This window comes from Topomyia yanbarensis, chromosome 2, assembly GCF_030247195.1.
Source record: "Topomyia yanbarensis strain Yona2022 chromosome 2, ASM3024719v1, whole genome shotgun sequence".
Taxonomy (NCBI): domain Eukaryota; kingdom Metazoa; phylum Arthropoda; class Insecta; order Diptera; family Culicidae; genus Topomyia; species Topomyia yanbarensis.
In genome coordinates this window covers 228,851,599-228,875,726 of record NC_080671.1, presented here as the reverse complement: position 1 = coordinate 228,875,726, position 24,128 = coordinate 228,851,599, and the positions used below count along the sequence as shown (strand labels likewise).

The window sequence follows — 24,128 nt, the reverse complement described above, 5'->3', positions numbered from 1 at the left end:
TCCAGAATTAATCCCGAAATTCTGATCGTATTCACTCTCCACAATAATAAACCTGTGAATCCTGAATGGCAATCTCTCCAGAGTATACTATGAAACTCTGATTGCATTCATTTTCCACAATAAATGCGTCTTGCGCTATGAAAAACCCTCCAGAAATAATAATCCGAAAAACTGTTTATCATAAACACAAAACGTCAAATCGAAAATATTACATTTTCGATGAAACTAACAATACTAATTTACTTCTCAATCACTCACACGCATACTGGGAGCAAATCGTCACTCACTCTCGTAGCTCATTCACTCCTACTGCATTGCCAACAAAACAGAACAAAAATGAAAAACAAATGTCAAAATGAAACACAGTGATGGCGGCTTTGTTTACCTTTGTAGTGCCCGGACTGTTACGGAATGGTTTTCCGTAAATTTTCGTAGGAAAACCCCGGAAAATCCAGCCGAAAGCTTAGGGAAGTATTTTTTATTTATGTGTCGTGTCGTTGTTTTGCTCATTTGGGCAATTCTTTTTCAGGAACACGGCGATTTTTCCTTTTTTTGGTAGGTTGGAGGAGGAAAATGGTTTAGCGATAGAAAAAAATGCGAATACAACTACAAAAACGCTTTTAATCCACCTAACAGTGTGATGAGACATTTCTTATAACTCTTATCACTCTCTTCTGATATATCGTTTGAGAACATTTAGAACTTGATGCTTCGCGATGTTTTTGATAGCACATAGGGTGATGAGCCTATTTTCACCATACTAAGCAAGGTGCCTCACTAATTCGGTAATTTCTTGCCTTACAATCAATGGAATGCGTAAAAATTGACATGAACCGCTTTGCTTCGTTGTTAAGAACCAATATAATAACACAAATGCGTTGAAAACAGTAAAATTCTCGTGTTTGAGCACAATGAAAACTCGAATCGAGTGCCCCTATTGTTGCGCTACCATTTGACTCAATGCGTTGAACAAAGATGGCAGACACTGCTCTAACCAACGGCTTCAAATGGGTAGGGTTGATAATAGAAACATGGTGCAAATAGGCTCATCACCCTACTACATGGGATAGTGGCAGGAATCGCTCAAATCAGCATAGTATAACATCAGTGCTAGAAATCTCAAACCAAATCAATGGGAAAGCGAAATATTATATGTTGTACTGAGCCAAAAAAATCGAAATTTTTTTTTGAATCGATTTGAAGTTTATACTTTACTCAAATTTCCAACGCGACTGAGAACTAAGAAATCAACGCTTTTTCTTGAAAAGGGCGATACTAGCAGTGATTCCATTCAAAGAAAATCAACAGTGAATATTTCCAGACTTGGTTTTATTTCCTATTTAAGAACTATTGTGTTTTTTACATCCTAGACTGCATGATTCAGTGATCGAAACCCAAAACTTCATAAAGTATTTGAAATTATTAAATTAAAATTTGTTTTTGCTATTGAAATTGACAAAATGATAGTATCGCCCCTTTGCCGATTGTTTACTTTTTCGGTCCCACCTATCAGCATTGAAGTATCGCCCTTACGTTTTTTTTACAATAACTACCGTTTTACACCACCGATTTCGTCCGTGTTTTTTCAACATTGTTACTATTTACAGCTGGTATCAGCTTGATAATCCTAAAATAAATACGAAAATAACAGTTTCGCCTCTAAACTGCTAGCAAAAAAAATATCGCCCTGTTTGTTTGCATGGAGCGTAGAGGGCGAAACTTTAAATAAACAAACAAAAATACAGTTTCGCCCGTTGTATTTTTTGCTGTAGTTTAAGAAAGCAATATCGTAGAATCAAAAATTTTAGGTTAATTTGTTACGTTTCAAAGCCCTCATTCGCATGTATGAAAAAAGCCCTATGTTTACATTTGTAAGTATCGCCCTTTTCACAAAAAAAACGTTGAAATGAAATCGCAGCTCCTGATATCACGCTATCTCTGAAGTGCATGCGTGCATAGTTCCAAATTTTACTTCGACATCGACTTTTTCTAAAGGTGACTTCCCAGTAGTATCCTTGATTTGAATTATTATCGCTAATCCTAATGTCAAAGAACAAATAAAAACCTCTCGAAAACGAACCGTTTCGGAAAATCATCATCATTACTGGAATTTTCATTTTCACGAATCTTTTCGATAACCTTCCGTCACTTGCGTCAATGCACTGGGTGCACAGTGCTCTGAAAATCTAGCGAAATCGTCTTAGGGCACCAGCGGGTCTAATTTCATCTGCGCGGTGAGTTAAATCTGTAAAGAATACTAAAAATTGTTTTCTATTCCATAATTTTCAGTTCAGCAATTCGAGAGATCGTGCTCACCGCAAGCCATGAAAAATAGACTACGTTGTGAAGCGATGGTCACTATTTATTAAAAAAAATCACGGTTAAATAAAAAATTAAACTATTAAAAAATTTCAAATAATTTATAATTTTCACAAACTTATTAGGAAAAATTGTTTAATAAGCTTTCGTAATATTGTGTAGGAAAAAAGCTGAAAATTTCAGTATTTTCTCTATCTGCAACATATAAACCCTTAAGTATACCAATTAATTGGTATACGAATTGGAATAGGTTCGCCAAATTTTGGAAGAAGTCTATAAAATAACCCATTGAAAGCTACCTAAAAATTGTTGTAGTTCGATGCAATAAAAAAATCCCCAAAAATGAAATGTACCTATTAATTTGAAACACAGTGAATAATACATACAATAAAGACCCGTTTTTATCAATCTCATGGTGTATTTTAGGCTGACAAAATGGGGACATTGACTAAATCGGGCAATTTTTTTCTTTATAATAAACTGAAGCTGTTAAAATATTCTTCCCGTCCCTTGATGTAGTCTGATAACTATTTCTGATTATGATGAACTTTTTATTTTTGCATATTTCCATCTTCATGATAAGGAAAACATGCTCAAGAAAGGATTTACTCGAATTCAGTCTTGTTCGTCTGCTAGAGCCCATCAAACATATGTTCATATTTGGCTGATAAAACCAGGGTTTCAATGTATTTTAATAGATATTCAGCATTCGAAGAAGTTTCTTGTGAACGAGTGTAGAACGACTTTGTTTCTACTTACTTGAAGTCAGCGGCGTAGCCAGAAATTCGGTTTGATGGGGGTTTGGTGAAAATCGATCATACTGTCCAAACGGCATAATTCCGAAACCGTATTTTTGAAGTTTTAAAATTATGCAGAATTAATTTTTCAGAAAGTAGTAACAAAGTTCGTGTCTTTAGCGAATTTGTTGAGACTTTATTGTAGTCATGAATATTAACCTGAGAAAATTCACCATAAATACTTCTTGAACGATATACCGTAAAATTATTTTATCAAATGATGCGCTGTTTAACGTTTGTAAAACTCATCGAAGATACTAAACTTCCGAAATGGGCGGTTTCAAAATGAAACTATCTTGACCTTAAATTACTGTTTTTAAACATTTGACCTATACATATAATTGGTCATACAACAAAAATCAAATGCTCATCAAAATCGATCAGAACCTGCTAAAATCGAATGGAAATCGTCATTTTTCATAAATTTCTCTCTACATTCGGAAAGTGTTATCCTCGTTATTAATCATATTACGTTTTCGTCTCAACTCGACGCATTCCCAAAATAAAAACCTGTTTTAATCCACCTAGTGGTTCCATGGCTGGTTATGTTCAATACAATGGTGGAAATGAATATTACATGTTCAGTACGATTTGCACATTCATACAATTGATCGACAGCCACGATCTTGAAATACTATGTGATACTGAAACATCGCTTGAAACCAGCGGCGGATCATATAGAAAGATCCGGGAGATCCAGGTCCTGCCGAAAATTTTCAACTTGTTAAGAAATTTTAAACTAGTTTTAATTTTAAAGTAGCAACCCCTCACTGCATACTCCCTCCGGGCCGGTATGATTGACGATTTTTGGAGTGATTGCATAACCTTTCTATACGAGAAAGGCAAAAATATACCAAAGTCCAAAAAAGTAAATTTTTGTCAAACATCTCAATGTTTAATTGAGACTAACTTTGTGCAAATCGGTTCAGCAATTTCTGAGAAACGGAGGTCACATTTTTTTCCACATACACACATACATACACACACAGACATTTTCCAATCTCGAGGAACTCAGTCGATTGGCATATGACACTCGGCTCTCCGTGTCGGGATTAGATTGACGAATTTTAGAGTGAATTAGAAAGGCAAAAACATTTTTAGCAAATGTTGAAAGTTATGCATTTTTTTGGTGAGCAGTTCTATGTTTCATAGACATTAAATCAATTTTAACTTCGCTTCCTATTAAATAATGACCCTTATTACAGTACATTTCTACAAAAACGAGCTCAATTTGAAAATAAATCTGAGGATTATGATTGATTACAGAACTCTGGAATTTTCCATTGGAATGTTTCCAGGCAGGAATTTGATATCGATGCAATTAGAGAACTGAGAAATCAAGACCAATAGATCAGTTACATACATCAATTAGACGACTTAGATGACGTCGTGGATACGACAAACTCATTCATATTAGCATCCTACGAAGAAGCTTGTCCACTTCGTACTGTTAAATCGGCTAGGGGAACCCCTTGGTGGAGGGCTGAGCTTGAAAGAATGAAGAAAGTTATGAGAAGAGCTTGGAACCGGCGTCAGCGTGATGACTCCAGGGCTTTTAGGTCAGCTCGTAGTGCATATAAGAAATGTCTTAGATCTGCAGAACGGGCTGGCTGGCAAAGCCTATGCACTAATGTCTCTAGTCTGAACGAGGCTAGCAGATTAAATAAAATTCTCTCCAAATCGAATGATTTTCAGATGAACTCCTTGAAAACCAGAGATGGTGTTTATGTGACGGACGAAAAAGATGTTCTTAATTGTCTCTTCGACACACACTTTCCAGGTTGTATCGATCCGGAGTTGAACAATGTTCACAGATCTCATTCTGGTGATTCGGACTCGTGGGCGTTAGCACGCACATTGGTTTCCACTGAATCGATCAAGTGGGCAGTTGACAGCTTTGCTCCATACAAATCACCCGGAAAAGATGGAATACTTCCCGTGCTACTGCAAAAGGGATTTGATATTCTTAAACATGTCTTGAAAAAGATTTTGCTTTCCAGTCTTGCTACCGGGTATATCCCGAAAGCATGGCGAGAAATAACTGTTAGATTTATTCCCAAAGGGGGGCGCTAAAGCTATGAAGAAGCCAAGAGTTTTAGGCCTATCAGCTTAAGTTCTTTTCTTCTGAAAGCTTTGGAACGGATAATCGATCATCACATCAGGAACGTTAGTTTAGTTGAATATCAACTGCACAAAATGCAACATGCATATTGTGGTAAAAGGGAGAAAATGGTGACAGTGATAATTAATCCGTAATTTAGTTGTTGCTTATCATATACATCCGAAATAGCGACCTGTTGCTATAATTTAATTTACAAGTAATCCCTTTTCATAAGGTGGCCCCGAAAAGCTGGCAACAAACGCCTTCACCACAGAACGCGATCCAGATCTCTTGTTCGATGTTCTCTTCTCAGCTACCAGCGAGAAGAGCAAAATACTCTCTCTCTCTCTCTATCTATCTGTCTCTCTCTCTCTCTCTCTCTCTCTCTCTCTCTCTCTCTCTCTCTCTCTCTCTCTCTCTCTCTCTCTCTCTCTCTCTCTCTCTCTCTCTCTTTCTGATATTAGTGTGAAATAGAAAGATTTCTTACTCTTTGTTTTCTGTTTCAAAAAAAAATTGATGGTGTAGAAGAGAGAACAGGGCTCTTTGGGAGAATGTGCCGATGTCTCGTGGTAGTCTTTCGAGTATAGCAGACAGCGACGGACGTATTATGGCTGACGAGCTGAACATTTCAGTCGGCGCATACGAGCCAGATGGCGAAACCGGTACGACTGGCGTCCTTGTTAGTTCGGCCGGTTACGACAATGGCGCAGTCGGTAGCGCTGCCGGATCATCGAAAAAGTAAGAACAAGTTAGAGTACAAAAAATACATGTTAGTAAAAAAAAAATAAATGTGTTGAAAATTGAAAAAAAAAATACGAAGATATCGATTATGAATTGATGACGGATAAAATATTAAAACAGAGTGGATATTGAAAAAAAAAAATGATTACAATTGAGTGGATATTGAAAAAAAAATAAATGATTAGAAAAAAAATATATGTGTATATAATAGAAGATAATTGAAGCAAAGAATGAAGGACTTCAAAAAAAAAAAATAACAGATTGAACAAAAGTATTGAGGCATTTTTTTTTCCTTGTTACAGGAAGATTTCCAAGAAAAAATTAATGAAAGAATTGAAAGAAGCTGTCGAAAAAAACAATCTGCTGCGAGAACAAGTGTCAAGGCTTTCCTCAGACCAAAGTATGAGTGGCGGGTTCCGTCATACTTGTTCAAGTACCGTCCGGGAAGAAATGTCTGACTCTAGGAACGATTCCTTATTACTCTCTACGATGAGTAGCTGGTCTTTGGGAATGTTGAACGTTCCGGAATGTGTGCCAACTCAAGGAGAATCGGAAATTGATAAAAGAGCATATGAATATTTTAAAGATACTTTGGTGGCTTCTCTACAACTGGTGAATTCGGCGGATGAACAAGCAAAATTTGGAGTGTTTAAAATCAAAGCGGGTGCAAAGTTGCGAGAAATATTTCAGACAACAGTTTCGGCACCTGGAATGCCTGACGAGAGAATGGAACCATTTTCAAATGCTCTTGCACGACTCGATGATTATTTCGGATCCAGGGCGTACATATTATCTCAGCGAGGTAAACTGATGAATTTGTGCCAAACAGCAACTGAGACAAGTATTGAGTTCGTTCGACGAGTGGCTACCGCGGCAAAATTGTGTAATTACGGTACCGATGAAGAGATGGAGGCAGTTGTTAGAGCTATTACTAAAAGTGCAAGTGACAGGAGAGTACGAGTTCTTGCACACAGAAATTGGGTGAAGCAAGGGACTATGAAAGACCTTATCGATTTGGTGCGTGATCATGAAATAGAGAAAGCAAACGAGGAAGAATTCCAAAGAACTCATCGCGGAGGTGAGTCAGCAGTAACAGCAGCAGTTTCCACCAATCTACATAAGTTACAAGTACAACGGCAAGCAAGCCTTCGTTCAAACTGGCGAGGCAGAGTAGCACCACGAGGTAATCGATTTTTTGGCAGAGGAGGAAGAAGTTTCAATCAAGGGATGTTGCGCAATCAGAGTGGATCTAACTGCTGGAGGTGTGGCAGTGACTTTCATCGCTCATTCGCTTGTCCTGCTGCTGATAAAGTGTGTTACACTTGCGGCCGTGTAGGCCACATTGCACGTATTTGTACATCATCCAATCAACAAATCCGAGAAAGGTCATGGAAGCGACCATCCGATTCCAAGGAGCAAGGAGTGCCCAAGAAAGTTGCGGTTATTGAAAGCAAGTCTGTACAGCAAGAAACAGTTAACGAGGTACAGGAACTTGATGAAGACCCAGAGTAGGAATGCAGTACTGACACATTCTCGTTAATAGCTTTCAACTTAACTTCGTTTATTATTTTTCAATTTTTTTTTCAGTCGTTTCGTTTATTGTTTTTAATTTTTTTTGTTGTTTCTCTGAATGAGTTTGATTGAACGATATAGTGCAATACATAATGAAATCTAATAAAGAGAATTTGAACAATCAGTTTGAAAGCCTATATTTATGAGAATTGTGACATACGGGCACGTCAATTAACATTGCAACTATATGATTGAATTGGCCATAAAACAATATTAGTAACTTAGTAGTAAATAATAATCTAAATGGTAACTCTTTCAATTAGTTTGTGCTTCTGTCAATCATTTGGTTCCAATGTAAAATGTTAAGATAATAAACCTAAGATAAAAGAATATAAAACATTTCAGGAATCTTTAGAGGTGTTCAATCAAGTATGTTTTGGATACCCAGAAGAAAGTATCCATAAAATCGATAGTAATCGATCACACGCGTCGATTCCTTCACTTGCAGATGCTACTGTAACCGCTAAAGTTGCTGGAATTGAAACTCAATTTATGATAGACTCAGGTGCTCAAGTGAACACAATAACAAAAAAGTCGTTTTTCAAGATCATGGCCGTAGCTTCTTCTAATATTATAGCTCTAAGCTACTCCACTGACAAGCCATTAAAAGCTTATGCATCTAACGATAGTATCAAAGTATTGGCCACATTCTCAGCAGAACTATTCATTTCTGAAGAACGGCCAATTACGATCGAAAAATTCTACGTTGTCGATGAAATGCGAGCATTACTGGGGTTCAACACAGCTATTAGATATAGTGTACTCGATGTTGGATTGAATGTACTGAATCAGTAAATCAGTAGAATCAGTGCGGTAAAATATCAATTTCAAACGAAAATATTCGTTTGAAGTGAAACTGCGAGTCTTTCACTGTAAGCATACCACCACTATATCAATTGAGTTCTGCTGCCGTCTTCGTTTGAGTCACTCAGAGTTCACTGTCAATTGAATAACAGGTTCTGGTCATTTGACGTTTTTGCCTGTTTAGTTTCTACCACCAGAAAACCAGAGGAGGATCAAACGAAGGAGGTTGAATATGAATTGCAACTCATTTGAAAGCATCGATGAGTGAAGTGCCACGAACTGAGCTTCAGATCAACAGCAACTGATGCGTTAAATGAATATGAATGCTACCGTGGATGACTGATTGACTGCGTTCATTCAGTTTCGATTGAATGAAATGAAATTTTACTGCACTGGTACTGATACGACATAATCTATGGTTGTCAAATGAGTACAGCTCAGACATAGCTAAGATTGAACAATCGAGACCATGCCAAATATTTCCAAAATTTAATATTCCCCCAGTAACACTTAAATATGATTTGAGCATACCACCATCGCGAATCGTATACACTCATATTCCATTGGCATTTAAGGAATTAACAAAACAAAAACTCAACGAATTACTGACAACGGGGATCATTGAGAAAGTGACTCCTGATATGGACAGATCATACTGCTCGTCCTTACTCGTTGTACCCAAAGGAAAGGACGACATTCGTCTTGTTATAGACTTGAGAGGCCCGAACCGAAGTATCCATAGGACACCATTTAAAATGCCAACATTTGAATCCATTTTAATGGAACTCCATGGTGCTCAATGGTTCTCCACCATTGATCTGAAGAATGCGTTTTTCCACATTGAGTTGGACGAAAACTCTCGCCATCTAACGAAATTTTTTTGCGGGAGACGGGATATACCGGTACAAAAGACTACCCTTTGGACTTTGTAATGCTCCTGACATTTTTCAGGAAGTAATGCAAACAATCGTACTTGCTGGATGCGATGGAAAAGTGAATTACTTGGATGATATAATGATTTTTGGAAAGACAAAGGATGAACACGATAAGAATTTGGCGAACGTTCTAGCTTGTTTGGAAAATCATAATGTTTGTATCAATGAAGAAAAATGCATATTAGGACAGCGATCGGTTCCATTTCTAGGATTCATAGTTTCGTCTGATGGTTGGAAGCTAGAGGAGGAGAAAATTACTACCCTTCAGAACTTCAGAAACCCAGAAACGCTCGCTGAAGTAAAGAGTTTCTTGGGGCTAATAAACTTCATTGAAAAATTTATCCCCAATCGAGCACAAAGAACACAGAAACTACGAGAATTGGCTAAGTCCGATACGTTTTATTGATTTGATTTGATTTGATTTATTTTATTCATGTAACGTAAGACATTTTGCCTTGTTTATTGTAACAATTTGGTGAAAGAATTCTAGCATATCAATTAATATTTATCAATACTTCTAAAGTTTAATCCCTACCCCAATTCTCAATTACTATGCACCTAATCTGCGTTGTTGAGCTCTGACAAAAGCAATCGCTTGAAATTCGAATCGGACAAAGTTGATTTAATATTGGGTTGTAAGTTATTCCAATATGCGATGCCTCTCACAAACAGTGATTGACCATAGTATGCTGATCGATGATTAGGTATCTGAAAATTTCTGGTTCTTGTATTTCTTAATGGTGTCAGCTTCTCGAATAAATATTCTGGTTTTTTAATTCTAATAAGCCTAAAAATAGTAACGCATGATCGATACTTGTAGAAATTTTGAAAAGAACAACCAAAAATATATTTTTGCAAATGTGAAATTCTATCAAATCTGGAAACATTGTACACGTATCTAGAACAGGCATTAGCAGCTACTCTCAATTTGTTCAATGAGCTAACAGATGCATTTGTGAAAAGAAAATCTCCATATATAAAGTGTGGAAATAGCAAACTTTTGAATATTTTCATTTTTGTTGGAATATCCAGGTATCTTGTTAGTATATTTAGCTGTTTCAATGAACCATAAATTTTTCCGACTTGAGCATTTATAAAAGGACTCCAATCTAGGTTCGATGTAAAAATTACACCCAAGATATTGGCACGTTCAACATACTGAATGATTTCCTGGCCTAAGAATAATTGTGGAGGAGTAGGAGGAGTTTTGATTTTGCTTATCATCATTGCTTTTGTTTTTGAAGGGTTTATAGGTAACAAATTATGCTGTGACCATTGAAGGATTTTTTGAAGATCATGGTTTATCAATCTAGATACTCTGAATGTATTAATATTTCCACTGGAACAAAAATAGATTTGAACGTCATCAGCGAAAAGATGAACCGAGCAAAACTGTAGAACAGAGGGCAGATCATTAATGAACAATGAAAACAGCAATGGTCCTAGAACAGAACCCTGAGGTACTCCAGAATCTATTCTGTGAAAAGAAGACATATCACCGTTGTACGAAACAGATTGACTGCGTTCGGACAAATAGGATCGTAATAAGGAGATTGCGCTTTGCGAAAATCCAAACTGTGTTACTAATTTGTTCAATAACAGTCGGTGTGAGACTCGGTCAAAAGCCTTAGCAAAATCGATGAGCAGTAAAATTGCCAATCCCTTTTTATCAATAGCCAAAGCGATGTCATTATGTACTTTGAGAAGAGCAGTTCCAGTACTATGATTTTTACGGAAACCAGACTGAAATTTGGTGAGATAATTCATTTCATTTATAAACATTGATATTTGTGATTTAACTAGCTTCTCAAATACCTTTGATAAGGCACAGAGTATACTAATTGGTCGAAAATTTGTAATGTTCAAACGACAATTTTTCTTTATTGGTAAAACTTTTACGTGTTTCCAACATCGAGGAAATTTAGACGTCAATACAATACTATTAAACAAATGGGTCAATAAAGGTAGGACTAGGGGGAGAATTAATTTAATAAATTTAATAGGTATGTTATCTAGTCCCATTGCATTAGATTTGATTGAATGAATTGCATTCACAATTTCATAATCTGCAAAAGTGCGAAAATAAAAACCATCGATGCCTGCTCGGTGTTGGATAAGCCCTTCGTCAGTAGTATAATTCGCAGAAAAGTATTCATTAATTTCGTTTGAAGAATATTCACAACTTTCTGAGGACGTTTCCCGGCTTGAGACACCAAGTTTTTTGATACTTCTCCAAAGTTGACCGCTTGACACATTTATGTTAATTTTGTTTTTGTTGTAATTGATTTTTGCATTTTTAATAAGAGAATTAACTCTGTTTCGCAATGTTTTAAAATGAGTTTCATTAGCTATAGTTTTTTCGTGCTTCCAGTTTCTGTAAGCAATTTCTCGATCTATAATAGCCTTTTCAATATCATCATTATACCATGGATTTTTCCGTGGTTTAATTACTCTAATAGGAATGAATTTATCGTGCAAATAACAAAGATGCTTATTCAGTAATTCAACTAAAAGATTGGGATCATCAATACTCAAATAAGGAACCCAATTAATACTATGAAATGCATCGTTTAGGGCTCTGCTATCAAAATTAACATAATCTCGATACCAGATACTCATTGTCTCTGAAACTGAGCAAAAATCAAGTGTACAGAAGATTAAATCATGTCCTGATATCCCTGGCATTGATATTTGGTTAAATCGTAGAACTTTATTCGGCGTGTCAGTTATAAACAGATCTAATAGAGAACAACCAGATCGAAAATAAAATGTTGGCTCATAACTCACGTTAGTGTATGACAAATTAGAAAGTGTTTCATTAAATAGTATAGATTTTCGGGTGTTTTTGCGTATGTCTGTGTTGAAATCTCCAATTAAAAAATTGTGTTTATACTTAACTCCGTATTCTTCAAAGTGTTTTAGTAGGAGCTCCGAGCAGTCTGTTCCAGGTGGATTGTAATAGACACCTAATGAAAGACAATCGTCACCGCATAGAACTTCAACTAAAATATACTCAGTTTTTTGTTGGGAACTACTTTCTTCCAGAACAGATTTGGATATTATTCGACATTTCAGTTTTTTTGTAAAATAAATACAAATACCACCACCATGGCGGTTACGATCATTTCTGATCAACTCATAGCCATCGATGGCGATCATAGAATTTGTAATCGTGCTATTCATCCATGTTTCTGTCATGCATATTATGTCGGCTTTACTATTCGCAAATGTCATTTTTAACTCATCAAGCTTAGTGAAACTACGTGCACAAAGACTTTGTACATTGATGTGACAAATATTCAGTTTTTCTTCGGAGAATGCAGCATTTATTACTGCTTTCGAAATAATACTGTTTGTGGAGACACTATCTATTGGTAAACTAGCCATTTTCAATTATTGGAACAAACATTGAACGACCCCCTTCATCACAGCCCAAAACACCGATTGTGCACACAGTAATTGAGAATTTAAATTTTACCCTATACATATAAACTACTAGCGTATTCATTCATTCGTTACTTTAGTATCCACTATCGAACCAGCTTCAGCAAAATCAGCAAACAGCAGCAACTGCAGGAACAATTAACAGAATCAGCAGCAGTATCAGCAAACACAGCAGTAACAACCAAAACAACAGCAGCAATCCAGCAATAAGACTTTCAGGAGAGGAATAATCATGGATAACTGAATGAACGGAGACAAGGGAACGAGAAGTGCTTAGGAAATGAGAATGCATGGATAGGGTTAGCAATTTTTATTTGAATTTCAACTTTTAGGAGCGGATGGAGACACAGGATGAAAGGGAGAGGAGACATGGATTAAGAAGGAAGGAGAATAATAGCATTATGGATAGGTTCAATTGAATTTTGTTGACAGTTGCTCCAATGTGTAATAAGCTTCAGCAGCAGCAGCACCATGATCACCTTCAGCTTTCGCATAAACAATTCCATCCCTCGTATACACTTTTTGCACTCGACCTTCCTTTTTCAATTTGATGGCTTCTGCACGTATGCCCCTCGCATATTTAGTCAGATTCTCATTTATATATATTCTGTTGTCGTTGTTGAAACCGATCTGCCTGAGATTCAGTGTTCTTAAACCCAAATATTTTCGGTAGAAGGCATCTCTTTCATTCCTTAGTGCGAACTGAACCAGTATCAGAGGAGTAGATCCTGTCTTTGCCGGATTTCTGGCTAAGCGTTTTAGGTCAACCATCGGAGTGTGTTCATTGCCGTAACCAATACTCTTGGAGATGTTATTAAACATTTTTTTCAAATCTTCGCGTTCATAGAATGGCACACCAGATATGATTAACTCATGTGACTTTTCAAGACGACCAACCGTTTCACTAGCAAGATCTAAATCAAATCGAATTTCGTTAACAGATGCAGCAAGCTGAGACACATTTGTATTACACTCATTTTTGATAGCGGTAAGTTGGTGTTCAATGTTATCGATTCGCTTCTCCAAGTCGGATGTACATCTATCGATCTTAGCTCCAATTTGCGCAGTAGTTTCCGACATCAGGCATTGCATCTTCGTCCAAAGATCATTTAGGCTACATATTTCTTCGGTTTCCTTGCTCAGGTCATCTCTGGAACGCTTCGCAGTAGTCACATCAGTAAACAATGATGATGTTGATGTTGATCGAGTCGCTGGCTTATTCTGATTCATCATTTTGCAGATGTCAAATTTCAGACTAACAGCAAACAATATACTTCTGAAGGGTGTCGAATCTGCACAATATTGTTGGCCTTCCTTTTATACTAATTTGTTCACGTTTACGTGTACTATTTGAAGATACTCGAATCGATTGGTTAGCACTACTGGTTCACTGAACGATTTAAGGCAGCAGCATTAGTTTAGCAAGTAAAAGCACGGTTAAAACGCTGGTCCGACTGTGGACAAAAAACACGAATTGGAATTGGAATGCGGACTTGGAGGAAGAATTCGAGTTTCTGAAAAATGAGGCGTGGAAAACAATTTCTACGCTTGGATATTACAGCAGGTTCGATGATACTGAACTTTATGTCGATGCGTCGCCATACGGATTGGGGGCAGTCCTAGTTCAGTTTGACAAAAAACGCAATCCTCGTATCATCGCCTGTGGATCGAAGGCTCTCACACTTACAGAGCAAAAGTACCCCCAGACACAGAAGGAAGCATTGGCAATGGTATGGGGAGTGGAAAAGTTTTCGATGTACTTGATGAGTATATCCTTTACTATCAGGACTGATGCTGAGGCCAACGAATTCATTTTTAATGGATCACATAGAATTGGTCGGCGATCAGTTACAAGAGCAGAATCTTGGGCATTGAGGTTGCAACCATACACCTTCAGCGTGAAGAGAATCCCAGGAAATTTAAATCTTGCAGATGCCCTTTCTAGGCTGGTCAAGCAGAATGTACCTGATATATCTTTTGATGACGACGCACATGACAGACACCTGCTATACTACCTCGATTCTGGAGTGATGGAAATATCTTGGAATGAAATAGAATCACTATCCGAAAACGACAACGAAATATCCAAAGTAAGGACAGCTTTACGCACTCAAGAGTGGGACGCAGGGCTTCGAAGATATGAATTGCAAGCAAAGGAGCTTCGAGTCTTTGGAAGTATCGTATTCAAAAGTGACAGAATAGTTCTCCCTATAACATTGCGCACGAAGGCAATTCACTCAGCACACCAAGGACACATGGGAGTATCTTCGACAAAGCGCATCATGCGTGAATATTTCTGGTGGCCAAGAATGAGTTCCGAAATTGAATCGTACGTGCGAGCATGTGAAACTTGTCTATTACTATCTAAAAAGAATCCACCGATTCCTCTTACGAGCAGAGAGCTTCCTCGAAACCCATGGGAGATACTGCAAATTGATTTCTACACCGACAGAGAGTTCGGATACGGTGAATTTCTAGTCATTGTAGATACCTATTCTAGGTATTTACATGTAATTGAAATGAGCAGCATCAATGCCGAATCTACAATTCCAGCAGTTAGGTTCAATCACTCGGAGCCGCTGGTTGTCATCAACACAAGCTCCGCGTTTATAAACCAAAACTTTTGCTCGGTCTCAGCCACCGGTGTACATCCAGAAGTTCGGCTTCAGCCACCAGGGTAATATAGCACCCTTCTTTCGTTCGGCCCGTTTCCGCGAGTGTTAGATCCAGTGTGTCGTCGTCAGTGCAAAGACTACTTGATTTTTTTTTTGCATAAACAAAATCGTTTCTTTTCGTCACTACCGATACCAGGAGCTCAGACGCCGAAGGAGTTGGGCGCCAACGCGCCTCCACCAAAACAACAATTTTCAAACTCTGAACAACCGTCCGTCTCCACTACGCGCATCGGTGACGGGGTAGTGTAGTATTTTGCGTTGTTTTCCCAAAGTGTCCACCCTACGAGGCACAGACACCCTCCAACCCAATGGGGGATCCCCCCCTTCCCCCTGAACAGGGGAACAACGCCCCTCCTTTAAGCCGCACGTTGCCTGAGTACCTAAATTCAGGTGACATAATCAATAAACAGACTCTGCTTTTGAGAGCTATATCATCGGACGGTGAGTCCGACGCCCGACTGACTACAAACCCGTTCACGATTTTGAAATCGGTACAGGGCGTACTAGGATGCGATCCGACAAAAGTAGTTTCGGCCACGAAGGAGGGCAGAGGAGCTCGGTATGTCCTAAGAACGACCTCGAAAAAGGCATATTACGCCCTGCTGAGCATGAAAAAGTTAATCGACGGTCAAGAGGTTGAGGTGGTCTCTCACCCCACGCTCAACATCACTCATGGTGTGATCTACGACATGGACACCAAAGACATGGCCAATGACGACCTTCTAACGGAGCTAAAAGGTCAAGGAGTTGTATCGGTTCGTAGGATCACCAAGTTATACGACGGGGTTTTAAGCAGTACCCCCCTAGCGGTGATATCATTCAACGGTTCTTTTCTTCCCGAGTACATATATCTCGGCCTAGTACGCACTAGTGTCCGGCCCTACTACCCTTCCCCCATGTTATGCTACCGTTGTGGTAAATACGGGCACGGTACTAGGGTGTGCCCCAACGAGGAAACTTGTTTAAACTGCAGTCAGAAACACTCATCCGACCGAAACAACCCATGTAAGAACGTCTCGAAGTGCATAAATTGTGACGGCGAGCACACAACTAAATCAAAAACGTGCCCCAAATATATGGAGGAAGAGGCCATCGTTAAATTAAAAGTCTCCAAGAATATTTCGTTCCCTGAAGCAAAAGCGCTAATCGTCCAAACTCGCAGAGGACCCAGCTACGCCGAACAGGCTCGAAGCAGCACGGACCCGAAAGGAGACGAGAAGGACCGCACCATCGCCAAACTAAAGCAGGAAATAACAAAACTGAAGGCAGAAAACGACCGGGACGTCGAGATTCTACGTCTGAAAAACCACCTGACGGACGCTTTCCGCCAACTCAAAATTGCCAAACAACAGCTACTTGAGGTAACGAGCAAAACCAACCAACACACTGGAGCAAAGGGAGAGCAGGAAAACGCCAACAGAGCCAGTACGAGCACCGTGATTCAGCGAGACTCCAGACTACGTGAGGTAACGAACGGAACGAGCAGACCTAACCAACACACTGGAGCAAAGGGAGATCAGGAAAACGCCAACAAAGCCAGTACGAGCAGCGCGACCCAGCGAGACCCCAGACTACGTGACGAACGCAAGCAGCAAAAAAATCGCAATCGAGCAGGTGATGGGGAAAAATCTAGAAGCCCGATAAAAAGCACCACAGACCCAACTCCACCCAAAACACAAAGGATAACCCGATCGAGCTCCCGCAACAACAGCCCTTCATCAGTCGGAACTTGGAACATCTCGGACACCGAAGCACCACCAAACCCCGTGCCCCAAGTGTCCCTCGATATTTCCATATAACTGAACTAACAACAGGATGTTAATTGGGATGACAACAAATAACACAACATTCAACCGTAATATAAAACAAAGCCTACCTGTGTCGACCCCGACCGGGGAAGTTCCGGATACGTCCGACGCACCCCCGGCGGCTGTTGACACAGGACCATTGGAGCACCAACAGGGAAGTACCTTTAACATCCCCATTAGCATTCAACTTACGCATTCACCATCCATCTCAGGCCAACCAGACAGAAATCTAGAAAATCCACCAACACAGCAATCCCAAACGACGGGAACCACGACCGCCTCCAGCGCCCCGCATCTTTCCGGGCCCCAGAGTAGGCGATCTTCCCGCCTGATCTCAATAATGACACCAGTATCAGGAAAATTAAGCGAACAACTCCTCTGCAACGAGAACCGGTTCAGGTCTCCCGATATCCCCGCACCTGGCGGACCACCGGGAAGAACACTCAGCCGGGAAACTCCTACTCACCAACAGCAACGAGTACGACGAGACCTCAGCCCGGTTCCCGGTTGCTCTTGGCATCCGGTACGTTTTAGACCATCCAGGAATCCAGTAGTCACCAATCGTGACGCCCACTTCCTCGTGCCGGCCCTGACCGGGGACGTTCCGCCTTGCAGCGATGCTCCCCCGGCGGCTGCTGGTGCGGGAGGCCCGGGCTCATCCCGGGTAAGTACCTGTAAACCCAAGCCCGATCGAAATCCATCCGCCGGCAAATTTTCGCCCCCAGGTACCACTGCCAGAAAAGGTTACAGCCCAGAAGCACTCAACGAACAGTCTACCACCCAACAGCAGTGGCAAACTAATCCTTGCCAATACGGGAGCAACGGTACCCTGACCGAAGACACTACTAGCTCGACTAAAAACGTAAACGGCCTAAACACGAGCGCCCGCTTCCCCGTGCCGGCCCTGTCCGGGGAAGTTCCGCCTATCCGCGACGCGCCCCCGGCTGCTGCTGGTGCGGGAGACCCGGCCTCTCCCCGGGTAAGCTCGTACGATACACTCAGTCCGGAACTGTCTGCTGTTTGTATATCCCTCGCAGGTACCTCCAACAATGCCACCGAAGGTTACGGAAACACCTCGCCGATCCACCAAGAAGCATTCGGCGGAATCGAAATAAGAAGAGAAGATGGTGAAGCGGATTTGGACCAGCCCTCGTCTAGCCCCCAGTCTACCGCCTCTAACATCAATTCAACGACACTGGCCATCCAGTGGAACACAAATGGACTGCGAGGATGCCTTGGCGACCTGCAAATGATTATTGCCAAGACTCAGCCCATCTGCCTGGCATTGCAGGAGACACACATCCGGGATCAGACGAACCCAGCATCGTGGTTCGGACACCGGTATTCGTGGGACGCCGCCAGTGGGGACAACATCTACCGGACGGTGGGGCTCGCCATTCGGGTCGATATACCGTCCCGTCCGATAACTTTGGATACCGAACTAATAGCCGCTGCCCGAAGGATCGAATATCCAGTTCAGTGCACCGTTATATCCCTATATATTCCTGGCGGAACTCGGAACGTGGGTTGCAAACTCCAGCGTCTCATCGACCAAGTAGAGACACCATTCATCATCATGGGAGATGTAAATGGGCATCATACGATGTGGGGCTCACGTCTGTGTAATAGGACAGGAAACGACATCGCCGGAGTAGTCGAAAACAACGACGCGGTCGTTCTCAACGACGGCAGTTCAACATTTATCCGCGGACAGACGGAATCCGCCATCGACGTCACTATCTGCTCGGGAGTGCTGGCAGGTTGTTGCGGGTGGACTGTTCTTGCCGACCCATGCAACAGTGACCACTTCCCTATCCAAGTTACGTACGCCCAGACGCCACCTGCTACAACCCGTCGAAGGCGGTGGTTTTACGATCAGGCGGACTGGTCGCGCTATGAAGAGATCGTCGACGACCTTATGAATCGGGACGAGTCATACACTCCGGATGAACTCACCAAAATATTCAGTAAGGCCGCTGTTTCCTGTATTCCCAGGTCAAGTGGTAACCCTCCCCGACAGGCAGTGCACTGGTGGTGCCCAGAAGTCAAGAGAGCCATCAGAGCACGCCGAACTGCGCTGCGGACACTAAAGAAGACTTCTATGGACGATCCACACCGAAGCCAGCGAGCTGATGACTTCAGAAAGGCCAGAAACGAGGCCAGGAAAGCGATAGAGGAGGCAAAAAACACCAGCTGGACTAGATTTTTGGAAGGCATATCTCCTGACTCATCGACTACAGAACTCTGGCGGAGAGTTAACGCTCTAAGCGGAAAGCGGCGGCATAGTGGCTACGCCTCCTATCCGCAGACACCGCCCTACCAGCCGCGTTCCTGCGAATCAAGCGAAGGGCTGAGAGCAGGCCCGTTCGTTTCGAACCTGATTCAGGTCAAGTATACAACCTACCTTTCACCGGAAGCGAACTATGTACGGCACTAGAATCGGTACACGGCAAGTCTGCCGGATTGGATGACGTTGGTTACCCTCTACTTCGACATTCCCCACCAGTAGCCAAGCGGGCGATTTTGGACAGTATTAACCGCATCTGGAGCGGGGAACCGATGCCCGCTTCATGGAAACAAGCCCTAGTAATCCCCATCTCAAAGCGATGTCAGGGGAGCAGAACGCCAGATGATTTCCGCCCAATCAGTTTACTCCCCTGCTTTGCCAAGACAATGGAGCGAATGGTCAACAGACGGCTGGTGGACCTACTGGAGGAGCGAAAACTTCTGGATCATCGCCAGTTCGCGTTCCGACGTGGAGCAGGAACCGGTCTCCACCTCGCCAGCTTCGGAGAGGTGGTACGCCAATCCGTAAACGACGGCCTGCACGCCGACATCGCGATACTCGACGTTGCGAAGGCATATAATACCGTGTGGCGTCATGGAGTACTGCAACAGCTGGCCAACTGGGGGATCACCGGACAAATGGGCCGCTTCCTAAGCGACTACCTATCCGACCGTACCTTCCGCGTAGGAATAGGGGGTGCCCAATCCAACGCCTTTCCGGAAGCCAACGGCGTCCCCCAGGGATCCGTTCTCGCTGTAACATTGTTCCTGGTGGCCATGAATTCTTTGTTCGCCAACCTGCCGGCTGGAATATACGTTTTTGTCTACGCCGATGACATCGTGTTGGTCTCCATAGGAAGGACAATCGGGCGAACCCGTCGAAAACTTCAAGCTGCCATAAGCGCGGTGAGCCGATGGGCAGTATCAGTCGGTTTTAACATGGCACCCGCAAAAAGCGTAATTACACACTGCTGCAACAAAAACCACATTGCAACAGGGAGGCCGATCCTTCTGGACGGGGCGGTCGTTCCTTACCGTAAGGAACCGAAGATCTTGGGGATAACCGTGGACCGTCGGCTCACTTTCGCGCCACACTTCCAACGTATCAAAGCCGACTGCCGGAGCCGGTTGCGACTAATTAAAACAATCTGCTCCCGGCACAAGCGCTGCAATCGATACACCGCATTGAATATTAGCCAGGCCCTAGTTCACAGCAAGATATTCTACGGGGTTGAGCTGACATGTTGCAATACGGAAGGACTTACCAACATTTTAGGCCCGCTATACCACGGAACAATTCGTGCCGCCTCTGGTCTGCTACCCAGCACGCCTGCTGAGGCGGCCTGCGTGGAAGCCGGGATTCTCCCCCTTCGTTGGGCGGCTGCACTCACCATAGCTAGAAGAGCATTGGCATTTTTAGAACGAACCTCCGGAGAGGACTGCTTCCTGCTACAGACAGCTAACGAGATCCACCAGGAATACACAGACGTGGATCTGCCACCGATCGCCCGCTTACACCGAGTTCGTGACCGGACCTGGCACGTCCGCGGACCCAACCTAGACACAAGTCTGTCTGCAGAACTGAGGGCCGGCGCAGCTGGCAGTGAAGCCAGAGCCAAATACAATCGTCTAATGGCTACCAGGTATAGCAATCACGTGCGGATTTTCACCGACGGCTCCAAGATTGGCGATGAGGTCGGTATAGGAGTAAGCGGAATAGGGGAAGGACTCTCCTTTCGCCTACCAGCACAATGCTCGGTTTTCTCAGCGGAGGCGTCAGCTATCGCCCTCGCTATGGTCCAGAAACCGGAAGATACACCCGTCGTCTTGTTGTCGGATTCTCTATCAGTCATCTCCGCCCTCGAGTCGGGAAAATCCCGCCACCCCACAGTGGCTCAAAACAGCGTTTTGAGGTACTTAATTCATTAGAGTCAAAACTGTCCATATTAGCGATTTTACATATTCTACAATGTTTGTGTATGTAAAAAGCGCCATCTTTTTGTAATATTATTTTTTTTTTAAATGATCATAGTAGGCTACAGAAAATTTAACTTTTGAACCGAAAGAGATAGCGCTTGGATGTCTTCGACAAAGTTGTAGAGGAGAGTATTTTTACAAATTTTGCAGAAGATATGTTGTCTCTGTCGCTCATAGTAATCGAGTTATGAGATGTTCTCTATGGTGAACACCTTCATTTCTTATTTTTACTTATAACTTTTTTATTTCTGATTTTTTGCATTAACAATGTTCTAAGGTATTTTTTATCATTATAAAACACACAACTTTTCCGAAGAGACCAGATAGCTGTAAATTCTGTGTAAAGACTTATAGCTGATTTTGATTTAATTTTGGCCTGTTTTTGAACCCGTGTCACTTCACTATCGGCAAAAATTGTAATTATGCTATCAATTATTCTGATAGGACTAGCTTTCGCCTACAAAACGAAGGTAAAATTGTTTGTCCATAAGCACCCGTTCAAAAGTTATGCACTTTTGAAAACTTTATGTCTGGCCCTCCTGAAGTCGCTTGAATGGCTCACTGAACGAGTAGGCGCTGGTGTTCAAAGACGCTTTCGCTTGATTTCCTGAGTGACGCCCACTCTAAGTACTAGTGCGTCTACCGGAAGGTTAACACTGACATTAAATGATTTTCCAACGGGTGATAGACAATTTCATCTCGTTCCGGTTTATACCGTATGAAATTTAGTTTCAGAATTTGGATAAAGAAGTAAAAGATACGCATTTTCCATATAATTGCTGCATTAACCGGCTGGATATTTTCAAATATTTCAGACTGTGGTGAAAGCAGCAATTTTATGCATAATCTTTTTTGCCCTGAAGCTAACATTCATGCGATAATCTGGACCGACATGAAATTGTATGTCACCCGTTGGAAAATCATTCAATATCAGTGTTAACCTTCCGGTAGACGCACTAGTACACAGAGTGGGCGTCACTCAGGAAATCAAGCGAAAGCGTCTTTGAACACCAGCGCCTACTCGTTCAGTGAGCCATTCAAGCGACTTCAGGAGGGCCAGACATAAAGTTTTCAAAAGTGCATAACTTTTGAACGGGTGCTTATGGACAAACAATTTTACCTTCGTTTTGTAGGTGAAACCTAGTCCTATTCGAATAATTGATAGCATACTTACAATTTTTGCCGATAGTGAAGTTACACGGGTTCAAAAACAGGCCAAAATTAAATCAAAATCAGCTATAAGTCTTTACACAGAATTCACAGCTATCTGATCTCTTCGGAAAAGTTGTGTGTTTTATGATGATAAAAAATACCTTAGAACATTGTTAATGCAAAAAATCAGAAATAAAAAGTTATAAGTAAAAATAAGAAATGAAGGAGTACACCATAGAGAACATCTCATAACTCGATTACTATGAGCGACAGAGACAACATGTCTTCTGCAAAATTTATGAAAATACTCTCCTCTACAACTTTGTCGAAGACATCCAAGCGCTATCTCTTTCGGTTTAAAAGTTAAATTTTCTGTAGCCTACTATGATCAATTTTTAAAAAAAATAATACTACCAAAAGATGGCGCTTTTTACCCACACAAACATTGTAGAATATGTGAAATCGCTAATATGGACAGTTTTGACTCCAATGAATTAAGTACCTCAAAACGCTGTTTTGAGCCACTGTGCACCCCTTCATCCAGGCTATCGAGGCCGAGTACGACCCACTCACAACAATCTGCTGGGTCCCCGGTCACTGCAGCATCGACGGTAACGAAAGGGCTGACCGATTGGCGGCCAGAGGGAGACACGCCCGCCGACACCTCACCAGACTCGTCCCAGCCGCAGATATATTAGGCAAGTTGAAGCTAAAGATAGCCGAAAGTTTCGTGCGTCATTGGCGCAGCAATAGCGGACACCTCCAGCGCATCAAAGGCTCGCTCGACCGCTGGACGGATCGGATCGACAGAAGAGAACAACGAGTACTGTCGCGACTCAGAGTTGGGCATACAAAAGTCTCCCATGCCCACACCGTATCGCGTGTCCCTCCACCAACATGTGTCACATGCGGAGTCCGAACCATGGTGGAACATATCTTAGTGAACTGTCCGGAGTACAGTGACCTCCGACAGCACCATAATCTACCGAACTCCATTAGAGAGATTCTTGCCAACGACCACGCCCGAGAGGAAGTGCTACTATCTTTTCTCAAAAATGCGGGACTTTTCGACCTTCTCTGAGGAATCAACCACACCAAGCAACAAAACCTATATAACAAACTTGTAAATGTATATAATGCGATGTTAATTAACATATTTTTTCTTTCTCGCAAGACGAATGACCTATGAGGTTAAAGCCTTTAAATAAATAAATAAATAAATAAATACAATTCCAGCCTTAAATAAGGTTTTCATGATCTGGGGCTATCCGTTGGTCATCCAGAGTGACAATGGACCGCCATTCCAAAGCGAAAAGTTTATAAGCACTTGGGAGAACAAAGGGATAAGAATCCAGAAATCCATTCCATTGAGCCCACAATCCAATGGCGCCATTGAACGGCAAAATCAAGGAATCAAGAAGGTCTTGGCGGCATCTAAATTAGATAACACAAATTGGAGATTGGAACTGGAAAAATACGTTCATACCCACAACAAGGTACGACCTCTCTCTCGTCTT

General features: G+C 41.6%; 2 protein-coding genes across 12 annotated transcripts in view; one reads left to right on the top strand and one right to left on the bottom strand.

Moving 5' to 3' along the window:
* Window positions 1-24,128, bottom strand: part of LOC131682955 (adipokinetic hormone/corazonin-related peptide receptor variant I-like) — a 1,078,244-nt gene that overhangs the window by 539,716 nt on the left and 514,400 nt on the right. The window lies entirely within an intron of this gene.
* Window positions 5,778-7,536, top strand: LOC131682954 (uncharacterized). The gene is made up of 2 exons (XM_058964775.1): window positions 5,778-5,955; window positions 6,261-7,536. The coding sequence occupies exons 1-2, from the start codon at window positions 5,825-5,827 to the stop codon at window positions 7,468-7,470; spliced, it is 1,341 nt and encodes a 446-aa protein (XP_058820758.1). The 5' UTR covers window positions 5,778-5,824; the 3' UTR covers window positions 7,471-7,536.